Source organism: Crocuta crocuta, unplaced genomic scaffold (assembly GCF_008692635.1).
Source record: "Crocuta crocuta isolate KB4526 unplaced genomic scaffold, BGI_CrCroc_1.0 scaffold190, whole genome shotgun sequence".
NCBI classification, from domain to species: Eukaryota; Metazoa; Chordata; class Mammalia; order Carnivora; family Hyaenidae; genus Crocuta; species Crocuta crocuta.
The window spans coordinates 6,743,803-6,762,697 of NW_027527955.1; the positions used below are offsets into that span (position 1 = coordinate 6,743,803).

The 18,895-nt window shown below is 40.9% G+C and overlaps 1 protein-coding gene across 1 annotated transcript in view; it reads left to right on the plus strand.

The window, feature by feature from the left end:
- The window catches only part of FREM2 (FRAS1 related extracellular matrix 2), a 161,443-nt gene extending 142,916 nt beyond the window's left edge, over nt 1-18,527 (plus strand). The window contains exons 17-24 of the mRNA XM_077752575.1: nt 3,329-3,521; nt 5,665-5,769; nt 7,665-7,792; nt 8,144-8,278; nt 9,316-9,442; nt 10,316-10,503; nt 10,712-10,858; nt 12,119-18,527. Coding sequence (XP_077608701.1) covers nt 3,329-3,521; nt 5,665-5,769; nt 7,665-7,792; nt 8,144-8,278; nt 9,316-9,442; nt 10,316-10,503; nt 10,712-10,858; nt 12,119-12,634 — 1,539 coding nt within the window. The 3' untranslated portion in view covers nt 12,635-18,527. The remainder of the gene's footprint in view (nt 1-3,328; nt 3,522-5,664; nt 5,770-7,664; nt 7,793-8,143; nt 8,279-9,315; nt 9,443-10,315; nt 10,504-10,711; nt 10,859-12,118) is intronic.
- Nucleotides 18,528-18,895: the final 368 nt, after the last annotated feature.

Here is an 18,895-nt window from a genome sequence, read left to right on the forward strand (position 1 = left end):
ACACGCTCAGCTGGTGTTGATGTGGAATGGGCAGCCACTGATTACATCTGGGGACTACTGGACTCCAAGGTAATGAGACGGTCCCTCCATCTCTTCTAAAAGCAACAAAATATTCAGAAACTTGCATGGATTAGTAAAAATTCACAAGACACCAATAGGAAAACCGTATGGAATGCTGGAAAGAGCATGAATATTAGAATCCAGCAAATGTAGACTTAAAATTGGCTCTGATATTTTCTAGCCTTGTGTCCTTGGGTGAGTTACTCAAGATCTCACAAGTGTTGCCTCTTCAGGCCTTTCTTCCCCAACATATCTCTGCCCTCAGAAAGAAACATGAAATTTTCTAGTAGCCATACTTCAAAAAGTAAAAAGAGGGGCGCCTGGATGGCCCAGTTGGTTGAGCATCCGACTTAGGCCCACGTCATGATCTTATGGTTTGTGAGTTCAAGCCCCACATTGGGCTCTTAACCGACAGCTCAGAGCCTGGAGCCTGCTTTGAATTCTGTGTCTCCCTCTCTCTCTGCCCCTCCCCATGTGTGCTCTGTCTCTGTCTCTCTCTCTAAAATAAATAAACATTTAAAAAAAGTAAAGAAAAACATATGAAACTAATTTTAAGAATAGTTTGCTTAGTATATCAAATATATTACATTTTGATATGTAGTCAATATAAATTTATTTATTTATTTATTTAAGAGAGAGAGAGAGTGAGCATGTGCATATACATGGTGGGGGGAGAGGGGAGAGGCAGAGGGAGAGAGAGAATCCCTAGCAGGGTCTGCACTGTCAGTACAGAGCCCAACACGGGGGTCAGTCTCAACGACCATGAGATTAGGACCTGAAACAAAACCAAGAGTTGGCTGCTTAACCAAGTGAGCCACCCAGGCACCTCATGGTTTAGTTGTTTTTTTAAGTGAGAGTAATGTTACTACTGTGGAAAGCTGGGAAACTAAAAGAATGTAAAAAAAAATCTTATTCATTACTCCATTATCATTGTGCACACCCAAATTTTCTAGTTCTTTCCAATATACATACACATTTTCAATAGTAGCAATGTAATATTTATACCATCTTGTATGTTGCTTTGAAGCTTAACATTGCGACCATTTACTCAGGACAAGGAAAGTCTTCAGATACATGACTTTTGATGGCGATAGAATATTTTACCTTGTGGGTAATCATAACTGTTTTTCTCTTATTGGTCATTTTGATAATTTATAGTTCTATTATTGTAAATATCTCATAAAATTGTCCTAAATCCTAAGGAATCTGTGGACCAGTATTGACCCTACCTCATTCCAGGGTCTCCCTTGTACATCTCTGATACCATAGGACTTCAGAAAATCTTGTTTGTGGACACAAGCGTAGGCCTCTTTCTTATAAGTGTTCACGGATGTGTAGACTGCTAATACTACTAATCCCTTGGCTAAAGATTCTAACTTGTTAAAACAATGACCTCCACGGGATGAAATATTAATCTTAGTTTCCAGTGGAATATACATTGACTTAATCGCTCTCCTTTACACTGAGTGTTACAATTGTACTACAAGAGTCAGTTCTCATTCACCGCAATAATATCGACACTTAACAAAAATAACCTCAAAAGACTTTGGTTGCAAAGCCCGTCTTCTGCAGGCTGGGTTAGCAGCTGATGGGAAATGCTAACTACGACACAGCTAGGAGTCAAATCATTTGCTTGGATGATGGTTTTTCTTTCTACGTATTTTTGCTGGCAATTCGGGTCATCAATTTTGTGATTTAAGGAGTTTAGTTTTTAGGCTATGATAAAGTGATGAATTATTGCTCTCATGATTTATATTATTCACCAACACAAGTTAATCCCTGTTGCTGTTCATTGTGGAAGGAGAATTAGAATGGTGTCAGAAAGCCCAGCTGGAACTGCTCAAGAGTACGATCTGACTTAAGTCCATTTCTTCTTGTGTAGAAGAGCATAGTTTTATTTGCCCAGTTATTCAGCACAGCTATTTTGAGAATGAAGTATGATAACACCGGTTAGGTGGCCATAGGACTGCCCTCAGCTTTGTTTGGAATGTGATGAGGTGTGATCGAGGAGAGAAGCACAGGTCAAAGGCTGGGGTCTAATAATGGCAGGGGCCACAGAGCAGGCTTAAAGAATCTGTGAGAAATTTGGTTTATTTCTTTGAGCCTTAACTTTCCTCTCTCTCTTTTTCTATGCATCATCTATCAATTGATCCATCCATGCATCCACCCATCCATCCGACTCATCCATCCATCCATCTTCCATCCATCCATCCATCCGTCCTCCATCCATCCAAGCATCTCTCCATCCAGCCATCCACACATACATATAAATATAATTATGAGGGAGAGTAAAAGTATCAAATGGCTTTTATTGTGAACCTACGAGCTCAATAAATGAATATTAGTATATCCTCCACTACTCCTAACCCACCTGCAAAATACCTGAAGGAGAAAAGTATAAAATTTTAAGCAGTTCACTTCATTTCAACTCATTATTTTTGAGACATATTAAGTGTCATTACTGAACACATTTGCTTCTAGGTCTTTCCTGCTTTATCTTCCTTTATATAGTAATTTAAAAATATCTTATAGCAGTATTATTCATAATAGCTCAAAACAGGAAAGAACCCACATGTCCATCAGCTGATGAACAGCTAAATACCCACGGCTTATGCATGCAATGGTATGCTATTCAGAAATAAAAGTACTGAAATATGTAGCAACATGGATGCACCTTGAAAACATAAGTGAAAGAAACCTGTCACAAAAGACCACATATTGTATTCTTCTATTTATATGAAAAGTCCATGATTGGCAAATACATAGAGACAGGAAATAGGGCCAGTGGCTGACATAGACTGGTAGGAGGAGGGAATAAAAGAATAACTTCTAATGGGTTTGGGATTCCCTTTAGAGGTGATGAAAACATCCTAAAATTAACTGTGTTGAAAATTACACCTCTCCCTGAATATGTTCAATACTGTTGGTTTGTCCACTTTAATAGGTGAGTTGTATGGTGTGTGAACTGTATCTTAATAGAGCTCTTATAAAACAGAAAAGACTGTGTAAGTCTAATACGCTTAAAACAGTGGAATGCACTTCAAGATTTCTGCCTCATATCCTTTGTTGCAAAGGAAGATACTAGAGTAACAACTATTTAGTTGCTCCAGAATTAAGTGAGAGGGCAGTAGTATAAATACTGTCACTTCCTTTCCTCAGTGGCTACTCAAAATCCTTAGCTAAGTGAATGGAGAAAATGGCTTGTACAAAATTAGACTCCTCTGGTTAACACTGAATCATGTTGACAAATACAATTTTGTTGTCTTAGGTCCTAAATCTAGTACAGTCGTATGTGACTCTTCGAGTGCCTCTGTATGTTTCCTACGTGTTCCATTCCCCGGTTGGGGTAGGAGGCTGGCAGCATTTTGACTTGAAGTCAGAGCTCCGTCTGACTTTTGTGTATGACACTGCCATCTTGTGGAACGACGGAATCGGCAGCCCACCAGAAGCGGAACTCCAAGGTGGGCTAATAATCCGGAAAACTAGTTTTCTTGCCTATTTGAATTACTTAACAGGATTTTTTTTTACTATACTAAAACTAATAGAAGTGACCTTCAATATATTTTTTGTGTTAAATATTTTAAGATTATTTCCATTTGTCATGGAAAAACTAACTAAATCATATCAACCCTTCAAGTTTTGCATAATACGTGACTGTTAAATGTAACTTACACATTTTATGGATTTTTAATCCTTACAGTTCATTTTAGGTGATTAATCATTTGTACATTACACAACACAATCAACATGTTTCCTAGACTCTAGAAAATGCATAGAGGAAGCTCCAACTGAAAATAAGAAATGGCATCTGGATGGCTTAGAGGGTGCCTCGATGGCTCAATTGGTTGTGTCTGACTCTTGATCTCAGCTCAGGTCTTGATCTCAGGGTCATGAGTTCAAGTCCTGTGTTGGGCTCCACACAGGGCATGGAGCCTACTGAAGAGAGGAGAGGAGAGGAGAGGGGAGGGGAGGGGAGGGGAGGGGAGGGGAGGGGAAGAGATAGAGAGAGGAATGAAGGAAGAAAAGGAGGGAGGGAGAGAAAGAAAGAGAGAGAGAAAGAGGAAAGAAGGGAGGGAGGGAGGGAGGAAGGAAGCAGTAATATCCCTGGATCCTTGTTCTGGCTCACAGCTAACTAGCTCTGTGATCTTGAACATACTCCTTAACCTTTGTTTCTTCTGAAAGATAAGCTAGAATTCTAATATTCTTTTCATTTTAAAATTCTATTATTCTATAATATTTTAGCTTAATATCTTGGAACAGTGGTAGTAAGAACAACTACTTACTGAGCCCATTAGCATCTGCAAATCTTGGTTTCAATCTCCATGTCAGAATTATAATTCAAAGTCCCGAGCATAAAGCTAACTATCTATGGGTAGAATGAGCACTGTTTCATTTCAGGCACATGCTGCTGCCCTGGCCCCACGCCTAGCTGAGCATCATGCCTGCATTACTCATTATGAGCCAGACAGGAAATACTACTGACATTGCATCAAGCTTTGCTATCTTACACACATTAAAATTGCCTTAAAGCTATGTGAAAGGTGATATGAGCACCCTGAGTAGTCATTCCAGATTATTTTACATTTTCATGTTTTAATTCTATATTTTGCCTTAGAAAACGTGTATTTAAGTAAATTTTAATGTGGGTCCATGCAAGGGTTCTCAAGTACCATGTAAGGATCTCATGTTTTCTTCTTTTCTTTTTAAAATTTTTAATGTTTTTATTTTATTTTTGAGAGACAGAGACAGACTGTGAGCAGGGGAGGGGCAGAGAGAGAAGGAGACACAGAATTCGAGGCAGGCTCCAGGCTCTGAGCTGTCAGCACGGAGCCTGATGCAGGGCTCAAACTCAAGGACCATGAGATCAGACCTGAGCCGAAGTCTCAGTCAGCATCTGGAACAAACAACCTCAAGGAACTGAGCCCCCAGGCGTCTCTTTCCTCTATCTAGAAGCAACTTCGGTCAAATTGCTAACAGCCTTGGGAAAGCTCCAGAGTTTTTATTAAGCCTGTAAAATTCGGAATCATTCTGGAGCACACAAACCCACTTCTGTGTTCAAATCTTCAACATTTCACAATTTTACTGTGTCTCTCAATTTACAGCTTCATTTATGTAGACTAATGCTTTTNCAGTCTGGATATTTCCTACTGACCTCTCATGTTCCCTGATTCTATATTGCCTCCCTTCTAGACACGCTTTCTTGTTAGAAAATGAAACCAAACAAACAAACAAAATACATTTTTTAATGTTTTATTTATTTCTGAGAGAGAGAGAGAGAGAGCAGGGGAGGGTCAGAGAGAGAGTGAGACACAGAATCCGAAGCAAGCTGCAGGCTCCAGGCTCTGAGCTGTCAGCACAGAGCCCGACGTGGGGCTCAGAACCATGAGATCATGACCTGAGCCAAAGTCGGGCACTTAACCAACTGAGCCACCCAGGAGCCCCAAATACCTTTGAGTCTCTTATCACTCGGAATCTTTCTGACAGCACCCTTTGGCCAAAATGCTTAAAGACAAGATGAATCTGAATTCACACTTGGAAGAAATCCTGGGGACCAGAAGACCCAGGTCACCCATATTTCCACTCTTGTGCACTCTCCCCCCATAGGTTCTCTCTATCCCACCAGCATGCGCATCGGTGAAGAGGGCCGCTTGGTGGTGAACTTCAAGACGGAGGCTCAGTTTCATGGCTTGTTTGTGCTCTCCCACCCGGGTAAGCCCTGTTACCCACTGAAAGCCATGCCCCGGATGGCGGGAGACAAATCTCCCACAGCCGCGCGTGCTTCAGCGTCCTTCTCTGTGAGCTCTGAACCCCTCATTCCAAATGAATTGTCACCATGACTTCCCTGCAGGAGTGCCCGAGAATTGCTCAGCTCCCTCTCAGCAGCCACAAAATCATCCTTAGCTACGCAGACGTTTAGAGAAAGACAAAATGACTAACGTGAATTTATTTATTTTTTTTTACAAATAGTTTATTGTCAAGTGGTTTCCATATAACACCCAGTGCTCATCCCCACAAGTGCCCTCCTCCATGCCCATCTCCCCTCTTCCCCCCACACCCGTCAGTCCTCAGTTTGTTTTCAGTATTCAAGAGTCTCTCATGGTTTGCCTCTCTCCCTCTCCCCCACTATTTCCCCTCTTCTTCTCCCCCACGGTCCTCTGTTAAGTTCCTCCTAATCCTCCTATACGTGCAAACATATGATATTTGTCCTTCTCTGCCTGACTTATTTCGCTCAGCATAACACCCTCAAGGTCCATCCATGTTGCTACACATGGCCAGATTTCATTCTTTCTCATTGCCATGGAGTATTCCATGGTATAGATAAACCACATCTTCTTGATCCATTCGTCCGTTGTTGGACACTTAGGCTCTTTCCATGTTTTGGCTATTGTTGAGAGTGCTGCTATGAACATTGGGGTAGACTAACATAAATTTAAAAGAAAATGCTACTGAGTCCATTTTCAGTGGGGTTTGCCCTGGGTAAAGAGCCCAGCAACAACAATCCCCTTCTCTACTTCAACTCCGTTGTAGAAGATGTCGAATTTTAGGTCGTTTGCTCGGCAAGCCCTTCTCTGTTCACAATTCTTTCCTAGATACTGTAGGAAACCTTTGTAATAGAGGCAGACGTGGTACTTCCCTAGGATACTTACATTTCAGACATGGCAACTAATTACCTTTAAGAAGGACTGGCTATGTCATTTTACTCACTGTGACAGCAGACTGTGGTTTGAATTATCAGCGAGGAGGCAGTCACTGAAGTCCTATGTCCACACTTTTTTTATATAAAAGGACATTTCATTAGAGAGATCATTTTTTATTTGACTCTCCATTATCCCTAAATTGGTTTTGCATATTGTGCCCCTTTGCCAGCTGTTGTCAGATTGGAAGGGGAAAATAGTTCACTCACCGTCTTCTCCATCCTTCCTTTCTCTGGGTTTGAGCTCTAAACAAAGGAGAGAATAGGCCTGAAATTCATAAGAGAAAGAGGGTTCATTATAGTTTTATGAATCTGAGCCACAAGAAATATAGACCCAAAAAGAATCATTTTGCTGTCTTATAATTGACAGTTCTGGAAATTAAGATTTCTTGGTCTTTATAGGTCCCTTCCACATGCCTACCTTTCTAATAAACTGAATCTTTGTTTAGGCACAATTGCTGGCAATCTAAGTAAAATTAGATTCCACTTATAAATTGGGTTTGCCCAGCTGTGTGGATGCTAATAGACCCAAGCTCAGCTCGGAGCCCTGGTGCACAATAAATGCATTCACATCAGCTTTTACTACACTGTTGAGCCTCCCTGGAAGTAGCCCTGAACTGGTGAGCATTTCTGCACAGTTCTCTTTTGACAGAACTATAGAGTGGAAAAAGCACTGAATTCGGATTCAGAGGGCACACAGACTGGCTGTGTGATGTTGGGAGAGTCACTATGATCAGCCTCAGCCCAGTTTCCCTGGGACAAAATGAGGATAATCATACCACCACCACTGTGACCTTGAAGGCTTCGTGTTAAAAACAAGAGCAAGCGATGTACGGTAAGCACCTGGAAAACTCTAAGCTGTTACACACTTTTTAACTACTGTACCGTTATTATAATTGGCACTTTCTAGCGTCCTTCACGAGCTCAATGATCATGTCGGTGGATCACCCAGGCCTGACCTTTTCCCTGCGCCTCATAAGGAGCGAGCCCACCTACAACCAGCCAGTGCAGCAATGGAGCTTTGTGTCTGACTTTGCAGTAAGTGACTCAGGCCTGTGCTGAAGTTTACTTTTCTGCCGCCTTTGATTACACCTCAGATTCTTTTTTTTTTTTTTTTTTAATGTAGTTTACTGTCAAGTTGGCTAACACGCAGTGTGTACACTGCTCTTGGTTTTGGGGGTAGATTCCTGTGACTCATCATCGCTTACATACAACACCCAGTACTCGTCCCAACAAGTGCCCTCCTCAGTGCCCATCACTCGTTTTCCCCTCTCCCCGGCCCGCCCCGTCAGCTCTCTGTTTGTTCTCTGTATTTAAGTGTCTCTTATGGTTTGCCTACACCTCAGATTCTTAAATGAAAAACATAAATGTCCTCTCTTCTCCTCAAAGGTGCGTGACTATTCAGGTACCTACACCGTAAAACTGCTGCCATGCACCACTCCATCGACTCAAGAGTATCGCCTGCCAGTCACCTGCAACCCCAGAGAGCCTGTCACCTTTGACCTTGACATACGATTCCAACAGGTGTGTCTCTTGGAGTTATTTTCCCCCGGCTTATAGAATCCCATTCTATTAAGGTCATGGTTTACTTTTATCAGTAAAAAAATAAATAAATAAATTCACCCAATGAGTTTAATTCCCGCACGCTGAGAAAAAGGAAGTCAGATAGGAAGGAAGCAAGAAAGGAAGAAAGGAGGAAAGAGCTGCCCTTTATCTGGCATTGGTTCCGATATACAATCTGTTGTTTAAGAGTATGCAAGGACTGGGGCACCTGGGTGGCTCAGTCAGTTGAGCGTCCAACTTTAGCTCAGGTCATGATCTCATGGTTTGTGAGTTTGAGCCCCACATCAGGCTCTGGGCTGACAGCTCGGGGCCTGCTTTAGATTCTCTGTCTCCCTCTCTCTCTGCCCCTCTCCTGCTCACACAAGTTCTCTCTCTCTCTCTCTCTCTCTCACTCAAAACTAAATAAACATTAAAATTTTTTTAAAAAAGAGTATGCAAGGGTTTTTGGTTTTTGGGGTTTTTTTTTCTTTGTTGTTTTTCTTATGTGATGTTGTCTCCTCCTGGACTTTGCTGCTTTGGAGATTTGAGAATTTTCCCCAGAGTTTCCCTGCACTTCTTTGTCTTATTCTTGATCTTCAAGGAAAATAAATACTCTGTAGTTCATGCCACCTCCAAGTGCCTAACTGCCATTATCTCTTAAAAGAAAGGTGATGGCACTTTTTGTCCAAGAACTTCTACTAAGAGCTGGCCTTCCACAGACCATGATACATCCTGGGAAACCAATGGAAAAGGACTCAAGCAACGCTGTTTAGTCACAGCTAAAACATTTCACTTCGCCAGGTTTGCCTTCTCAAGAAAGACAGAGCCAACGTTACAATTGCCTTCATTAGTTTGGTTGGCTGTGAAAATTGCAGTGCAGTCTTTAGCATTCTACATGTCCGTGTACGCAGCTGTGTGTGTGTGTGTGAGAGAGAGAGAGAGAGAGAGAGAGAATAATGTACTGATTAACCACCAGAACAATCAACAACACATTAAAGGGCTTTTACGCTTGGTTTTAGGTCAGCGACCCGGTAGCAGCCGAGTTCAGCCTGAACACCCAGATGTACCTACTCTCCAAGAAGAGCCTCTGGTTGTCTGAAGGATCCATGGGATTTGGGCAAGAGAGTGACGTGGCTTTTGCAGAAGGTATCATTTCACAAATGAGACAGCTGCTCCGTTTGCCATTGCGTCTGTGGGGCTTTGCTCCACTGGGATCATGTGTGAGAGGGGAAATTGTAACCCCTGGGATGGTTTTGAGAACGTAACTGGGTCCTTACCGCTGCGACAGGGATGGGGTAGGAAATTGTATATATGTTATTAGGCGGCTTTTCTTCTGGAAAAAGAAAGAATTTCTTTATTTCTATTTCCCTGACCTAAGTGACTTTTGGAACAAATCTGGGTTTTTTTTTTTCGTTAGTCTTTTCTCAAGGTGCATAGACTCAAATACTACAGCTACTTGAGATTGTAAATGCCTCATGGGCAAGGCTTATATCTATCTTGTTCAGTGGTGTATTTCTAACACCTAACAAAATGCCTAACACGCATGGTAGGAGTTCACTAACAGCTGTGAAAAAGATGATTGAAGACCAGGGAATTTCCGTAAACTCCCTTTCAAAAGCAAATAAAGCTAACCCAGCCTTTTATTGATATTTTCTTTTTTATATGCTTTATTAGTCTGCATCTTGCCAAGTAATTTATTTATATAAGGCAGGCTTTAACCACAGTGAAATATTATTAATATTAAACTATATTTAATATAGTTAATAAACCAAGTCTTGAGGTTATTCCCACTACCAGCTGAGCATATGAGGGTCAATAAATCTTCAGTCACTTGTGGTCAGTTGTCAAAGTAGTTTTAACCTGGGAGTGTGTGAGATCCTGAAGGTCTTCCAACATTTGATGCCAGATTGGGAAAAGAAGGAAATCCTCGCTGGTGGCATTATTGTCACAAATTATTGGCAGTGTCACAGACACACCGTACCATGTAACAGAAATAACATCGCCACATCTCTGTTTCAGGTGATATAATTTATGGTCGAGTCATGGTAGATCCTGTCCAGAATCTAGGGGATTCCTTTTACTGCAGCATTGAAAAGGTGTTCCTGTGCACCGGAGCCGATGGCTATGTCCCCAAATACAGTCCCACGAATGCAGAATATGGCTGCTTAGCTGATTCTCCTTCACTCTTATATAGATTTAAAATTGTGGTAAGTGCTTTGACCCAAGCAATGAACTGGGTAGGTAGTCAAAGTTGAGTGTTTTTGTCTAATATCGAAAAACAATGGCGTCTTTTTCAAATGAAACTCGGTGGTGACATTTTATGGTAACTTGTACTCGCACAAAACTAAAGAAACATTCTGTACTTGCAAAAGTTGGCCTTAGCTACAGCACTCCTCATTCTCTTATTGCTTAAAGGACAAAGCTCAGCCAGAGACACAAGCCACCAGTTTTGGAAATGTCCTGTTTAATGCCAGACTCGCAGTGGATGACCCTGAAGCTATTCTCTTAGTGAATCAGCCTGGATCCGATGGGTTTAAAGTCGACTCAACGCCACTCTTTCAGGTGGGCCAATAACCAGCCACTCACAACAGGTCCGTGAGCACGTGCAAGTCATTTCATATCGGAACACTCTAGATGTCTTCTATTAAATGACAGTAAAAGTGATATTGTGTAAGTCATAGTAACATTGAAGACGGTTATGTAGGTAAGCCACACGAGACCGTATTGGGCACGTGGTGAACGTTCTGTAAACTCCCATTATTCTTATTTTTATTAATGCCTTAATATTACTTTAAGTCTATGTGTAAAGGAGACCCTTATTCAGCCCAGAATATAAATCTAAGTCTGATGGTCCGGAACTCTGTTTTTCTTATTCAGAACTTCCCTCCTGTTGACTTTCCGTGACCATCTTTATTAGAGTGATCTTATATGAAATGCTGGATTCTAAAAAACAAGTGTGCACAGGTCATGAATCTCCACTCCCCAAAGACTTTATATCTCCCCAAAGACTGGATATCCTAACCTAGAAGTAGATGGTAAAAAGAAACCCACAGGACCATAACACTGAGCAGACAAATGAGACAAATTCAGAGATGTGTTCCTACTGTGAATCCTTGGGCGAGCAAGTACAGCTTTTAGGAAATTTGCTAAAAATTGTCCAGACAGGATGGGCTGCAGAAACACATCGTCTTTATTCAACCTAAAGAAAGAATCTTAAGGAAGTATATTTGTGGTTCTGAATACTTTTCTAAAATTATTTTTACTGTTAAACTCTCAAAGCATTTGACCCCTCCTAAATCCTGAAGGCTTCAAAGAGCCGTCAGAAAAGCCTTTCTTTTCACAGGCCCTGGAAAAGCAGAAAAACTGACCTCTTCTATGGTCTTGTAGGTAAATATGGAACAAGACATACCGGAAGAGAGTCCTGAGGGTCAGGAGGTCTGAGTTCTAGTCCTGCCTCTGCCACTAACTAGTTGAGTGTCGGGGCAAGTTACTGCTGTGCATTCTTGTTGACTCATTGTTTAGATGGATAAGTTAAACTGTGTGATATTTAAAGCGCTTTACAGCTCCCACATTCTATGGCTACAAGTCACAGATGGCCAAATATCTACCGGAACACACTCCCTCAAGAGTTGCACAAAGTATCTTAGAGTGCATTACACAAAGCCTTCCGTGTACTACACGTGCAAAAATAGTAAGTAGGTTACTTCTCCGGACTAGAGTTCATTATCAGTTGTTGTCTCTGCCATTAAGTTCTCTTGCAATGGTCACACATTAGGTTGGTGTGGTATTTAATTTTCTAACCAATGGAGCTGCATTTCCTAGGTGTCTCTGGGCCGAGAGTGGTACATACACACCATCTACACGGTGAGATCGAAAGACAACGCCAATCGAGGTATTGGCAAGAGGAGCGTGGAGTCCCGGCACCACTCTGTGGGGAGTTCGGGGAAGCCCCGGGCAGTCACCCAGGGCCGGACGAAGAGGGAGGTCAGGAGCCCACCCCCCCTGGCCTGGGAAATAGGCGCTGAAAACAACCGAGGAACCAACATCCAGCACATCGCCCTGGACCGCAGCAGCAGGAAGCAGAGCCCCCCAGGGAGAGTTCCTCCCGACGGCGTCCTCCCCCGGGAGCTCAGCCGTCCCAGCGCCGCCGACGTCAGCCTGGTCACGGTGGTGGGAGGCATCGCGCTGGGGCTCCTCGCCCTCTGCCTTGCGGCCGTCACAGTGATCATGTGCAAGAGCAGGAAGGGCGCCAGGAGGAAGGACTCTCTAAAGGGCTCGGGCAGCAGCAAGCCCGTGATGCCCCCGCAGAGCCACCACAGCGACAGTTCAGAGGTCTGATGACCACAGGGGGGCTTCAGCCCTTTCCTCAAGTGCCTCAGAAAGACGATAGAAACCCAAATGCTTCTGTAAACAGCAGAGAATTGGGGACTTCTGTTATGAAGCTGCTCAGAGGACCCGACTGTGCTAAGGAACTTCGATTTGAATTCTGTCTACTCTTTCATGCATCAAAGAACAAAATCAGACCGCAGACCACATCTCTCCTCTTGCCCGGAAGGCAACGTGCACAGAGCCAGAGATGGACTGCGAGGAATGTACGGCACATTTTAGGCATTTTCTCCATGCAGTGGAGACAAATCTATTCAAAGGTGCTACAGACTCCTTCCGAAGTTCAAGAGGAGTCTATTGTTGCTATCTTAGTATAAACCTTGAAGGTGCAATTATCACATCATTTATTCATTATCTAACAGTCCATTAATACGAAGGTTTCATTGCTAGTCTGAAAGAATGATAAACACACTGTTTACTATGACAAGTTTTCTAATAGGTGAAGACAGTGTAGAATTATGACCAGGGATAACTAAACCCATAATTCACCTTTTCTACTACATGGGAGGGAATGGAAGGAAAGAGAGAGGGAAGTAAGTCACTAGTTTGGATTTGAATTATGGTGTCCTTGTTTTATTTGCTTATTTAATTTTAAATTAAACCAAAGACTATGTTCGGTCTGGAAGAGATTGTTGATGAAAGACTTTGCTGTTATATAGTGAGTAGTCGAGTTCTTGCATGATGGTATACCTAACTGGTGCTCAACATTTGTGGGAAACGAGAGGGTTAGTGGCGTGTTGATGATGAAGAAATGCTATAGCGTTAGAGTCACACTTATAAGACAATGTTCTCTAAGAACTGAGCCTAGATATTTGCAGTATTGAACCCATAAATGATAATGAGAAATATCATTACAGGTGGTGGAGGGAGAAAGTGATATTTATTAATGTAATGTTTTTAACCAAAGTGCCTCCTCTCCACACTTTATAGAACAAAAGAACATTTTGCTGGGTGACAGACGAGGTTAACCGTCAGAATGGCACACTCACGCAACAGTGTCCAGAACTTAAATTGGCCATAGGACATTTCATTAACTTGTTAATCAGCATCTGGTCTAAAGCAAGGGACTCTGCTGCTGTCATTCCAGAGATGGTCTTGGAGGTGCCTGCTTCTTCTTTGATCCAACAGGAGAGCAGCATTCTCTGACATCCCCAGGTCAGTGAGCTGATGCAGTGAGATCCTTCCCAGCATCTGAAAATATAATGTGTCATGCTGCTCACAGTGTTAAAAACCAAGAAACTTAGGGAGCTTGCTTGGCAAGGCTCCCATTGCCTTTCTGGAAAAAAAAAATGTACTTTTACCAAATGGCAGAGATTTCAGTTGGAAAGGGAAGGAAAATGTCAGTAGTCTAATGACCAATCTTCCAAAAGCTAGTAAATGTATTTCAAGCAAAAATAAGTTCGGGAGAAAAAGAACCGTGCCTAAAGACTAAGTAACCCTCAGGTGTTGTCTGGAATCCCCTTTCTTTGCATCTGTAGCCAGGCCACGCTGGACATCCCAGTGGAGTGGATCTGATCTGGTGTCTGTGAGTGCCCGTCATCTCTTTATTGAAAAAAAGAATCGACATTGGTGCTGAGAGAGAGGTGAAGTGTCTAATACTCGCCCCTCTTCTTTTGGGCAGCTCTGCACGTCACATTCAAAGTCTTTCAAAGACTATGGTAGACCGTAGTCCCCTTCCATTGGGGAATTTACAAATATCACCTATTACTCAAAGGTGCCCCCCACAGGACTTCTAGAAAGTACTGGAGAGCCCAGGAATTCATTTGTCAAATAAACATCAGTGCTTCCTTAATTGTCCCCCTTTCTTTTGCTTTGCACTCTACAGATGCTTGACTACTTCATTAGTTACCTCAGAACTAGGATAGGAATTAGCATGAGTGAAGCAGCCTCAAATGGTGTGTGGACTTCTCATGATTTAGCATTGGGTTCAATTCACTTAGATTGTTAAAGCAAGTAGTCTCAACTGACTTTATGTTACTTTAGTAGTGTGGGTGCTTCAGAGCCCGACTATGGCGCAATCTTGGGCGTCTCTATCATTGAGTATAGTAATCAACAGAACATCATTACAACATGTCTGTTTTGAGCTTTGGGGCGACACTGGCTTTATACCAAATTTCACTCCACAATAAGTTTTTCTAATGAGATTGCCATATATAAATTGGAGGGCTTATAAAATACAGAACATGTCTATCCTTTCCTAATAAAGAAGTTTCTTCCTCTCCACCCATTTCCTTCTCTCTTTCTTCTTTTCCTTCCTCCCCTTGAAAACAGAAAGTCTGTGGGAAATAGGCAGATACAGCTTTTTTAAGTATAAAGTGCTTGGATTTTGGCATCATTTCCTTTATATCTATTTACTTAATATGTGATTTAATATACATTAATCATAAAAATTCTTTTTAGTGGAAAAAGAATCACGCAAAGAGCTTTATTGTTCAATAAAGCAGACCCTTTCCCCCCAATATTTTGTTTTTAGAGAATTATGCTGGTATTATCAGATCCAATTACATAAAATAACTTCCCATAGACAGGATATAGCTGTTATAGCTCCTTAGATGCTCAGTAACTTCTGACCCTAATTAAAACAAGGTCTTGTTGATATTCCGTAGTAAACCCAAAACACAAAAATATATATTAAGCCTACTAAGCTCTCCTAGCATATGAACTAGGAAGCATTAAAATACGTAATTATGTTTTAATGATGGTTTTACTTGTTCCAGTTCATTCCCTCTGTTAACATTTACTAAATGTTCACCTACAATTAGTCACTTTGAGACATTACACAGAAACCAAGATACCCTCCCTGCTCTCAAGCAGGTTACACTGAACTATGGCTCATCCTTCAGACTGAAGGAATCCATATTTGCATTAGGTTCTCTCCTGGACCAAAAACACACCAGGTATATCTGGGAATCACAATTTAAACATCTCTCCAGAGCACTGACAGTGGAATCTAATCTTTATCATCTGAAAGAACCCCACAAGTTATAGATCATTCTGATGGTGGATCTCATGCAAAATATTTCAGATCAATAATCTGATGGAAGCGTCCTTCAGAAATCTACACGGAGAAGACACATTGCAGGGATGTGGGTAGCTCTGCATATTCTTTTCCTCTTACTGGAAGACATGCCCACTTTATTCCAAGAAAGGGATATAGCACATAAACTCTTGTTCCAGTCCATGGACTTCCTCAATACCTCTTCCCACAAGCATCCACAATGTTTGAACAGTATGAATAAAGGTCAACTGAAAATCTGCTTCCACGCTACTGCATAGCATTTGTGATAAGAAGGACCAATTCTAGGCTCAATATGAAGGGATTTAGTTCTATAGGCAGCATACCACTACAAGATCAAGCCCTCATACCTCTAAGTCTTTTCCAGGAACCAACTTCAAGGTCAACTTTAAAAATGGAAATGGACCTGTCTGAAAATCATGGAGTCTTTCCTCACACAAATTGGTGCTAAGGGCTAAAATAGTCCTAGATTGAGAGATAATAAAGTAACAATAAAGGCAAAATGTAATGACATTTAGATTTTTGAAGTTGGAAATTTGATTTCTGCTACTATTTTGAAAATATCTATTTAGTTTTGACTTAGAAATCAATTTAGTCCTTTAAAAAGAAAAAAGAAAAAATATCCTCAAAGATGCAAATGTTTTACAAATCTGAAACTTACATAATTGTATTGATTTGAAAACAAGTAAGCTGTGATTCTTTGAAACTCTTCCATTTCTTGTAGCCCTGATAGCAATAACAAAAGAAAGAGAACAGGTGTCTTTACTAGCCCTAGGCCAAATGATGAATAGGACTTAAATGTTCAATCAGTCCCACTGTGATGGCTTTAGAAATGTGCAGTTTGCCAGGAAACTATAAATACTACTATTATCTTGCGCACAGACAGCCGCATGTGCATATAAAAACAACCAAAGATCTCATTTCTAGAAGAGATGGCCCTCAATAGTTTTAACTGAAATGGTTCATATGGAGATTTTCAAGAAGGTCAACAGAATGGTTATTTGTCTAAACATACTATTGTGGGAGTTAATTTGACATTAGTTCAATGGTTAATATGTTTCCTTAGGATCTTTCCTGGAATTGATTCGACTGTTTCCTGGTAAAAACATAAACATTTTCAGAAACTATTACCCACAGGTTCAAAGTTTCTCTCATTGTCTAGTTCTCCCTGTTGCCATATCCTTTGATGTTAAGAACAAAAGACAAATTTTGGTAGCTATTTTGATTTTAATAAGACATTTAAAAACAGAAATTCACAGTGTTTTCTATAGTTTTTTACCAGAAAGATTATACAGAAACTTTTTAAATAAAGACTGCTGCTTCTCTCTTGAACTAAAGTTGACCAAACAAACTCTACTAATGTGAGCCCTTCTCTGATTTAATTTTGCTCATTCAGAATATTGAATTTGCAAACTTTTAAATAGTTTTGCTTTCTTCCCTGCCTTTCAAGTACATTTTATTACCTTTTCCCTGTTATTTGTGTGGATGTGGTTTTTTTCAGTATTGTGTTTTACTAAAAAGCAGAATTAAAAAAAAAACAACAACCCTGCTCTAGCAATGATACCTACTTCTTTCCTTCCTTTCATGGAGGAGGTTTCTTCCTTCCTCTGAGATTTCTTTATCCTTCCCCCTGTCGCGCTTCCCTTTTAGTTTTGAAGCCATTGCCATTTTCACTACGTAATTAGCATTCTTGTTCCCCCGAAAGCCAGCACTGATGCAGTATCCCTTCTTTATGAAATGTTAAGGCTTTTGGAGGAAGGAAAGAACTCCCTTCAAAAGATCAAAAGCATCGCATTGAATAATGTGATGACAATCTGTGCTTTGATTCTCTCAGTAAAGGTTCAACACTGACATTTAAGATATTTTAAAAGATCCCTTTAAGGATTTGATTGAGTAAAAATAAAAGGCCGGAGATCACATATATGAAGTTGTTTGGGATGATTGAATACTTTGCAACGAAATAAATGGCAACACAAAAATACTGTTAAAATGTTAACAGCAATGAAGTGTTTTAAACTGTAATCACTAAATACCCAATGCTCTTTTTACAGTAAGCCCAATGTTGCCTACACCAATTACACGATCCCTTGAATACGCTAAGTGAACTTCTACTACAGATATTTGTTTTTCCAACGTTTGGATTGTCTTTCATAAGAATTGTCAGTATTGTGCCTTAGAAAAAAAGAAAGAAAAGAGAGAAATGGAAATGTTTTAAAACTACCATTAATCATAAAGAGCATTATAGTACAAATCACTTAAAACATAGAAAAGTAATAACTGGTAAAAATAAAAGATGATTCCTGTAAGGGCCAAAATTAAGCACATTACAAAAAGAAGTACAAAGCAGAGTCTTCTTCTGTGGTTTTGGGAATTGAGTTTTTGGCAAGGTATTTTTTAAGCCCATTTATCTGTAAAAGAAAACTTCAGCTTGGACAAGGAGTTGTGTGTTTTATAATTGTATTAAGTGCCTGCTTCCTTCCCCAAAGCCCTCCAGAACACTCAGTGAATTTATATTTATCTAGCCAATGAGTGGAATATCTGTGTGTAATGGAACTATTTGCAGACCTTAATAGCCTTTGTGATTTTCCCATGAGAACTCTTCAAAAGCTAACAGGGTCTAGTTTTTTTGTATATTTACTGGGATACTTCATATTTGCTGGATATTGAAACTTATCCCTGGGAAACCAATTATGCAAATAATTTGGAACCATTCAGCCTTCAATCCACGTCTAAAATAATTCTTGCTGCCACTTGTATTTCATAACTGCAACTGTTCTCCATCAAAACACATCACATGTTTAATATAAATAAAGCCCATATAAATATAAATGTGTTAACATGGTCAAGTTATTGTGGTTCATTCTCTAATTTTTACTTACACTAAAATCAAAGAATTTGTGCAGTCTGCCGCGAGTGTCAGTTATTTCCGTCCTGGATCTGAAGCCTGAGCTCCCGCAGGCTTCCAGACTGGGACGTGGGTTCCCACTAACTCTCTGATTCTGATGGTAAAATACGGACGCCCCTCAGCCGGCTGGGCCTGTAGGGTCTTAGTGCTTCCTCACCAGTTGTAGCAGGTGCAGGTGCAGCCAGAGGCCACAAGGGGCAAGGTACTCACAGGAAACTGCACATTTAGGTAACTAACTTTGTCCCAAGGAGTAGGGTGTCCAGACCCTACTGCAGTTATGAAACTGTGCCCA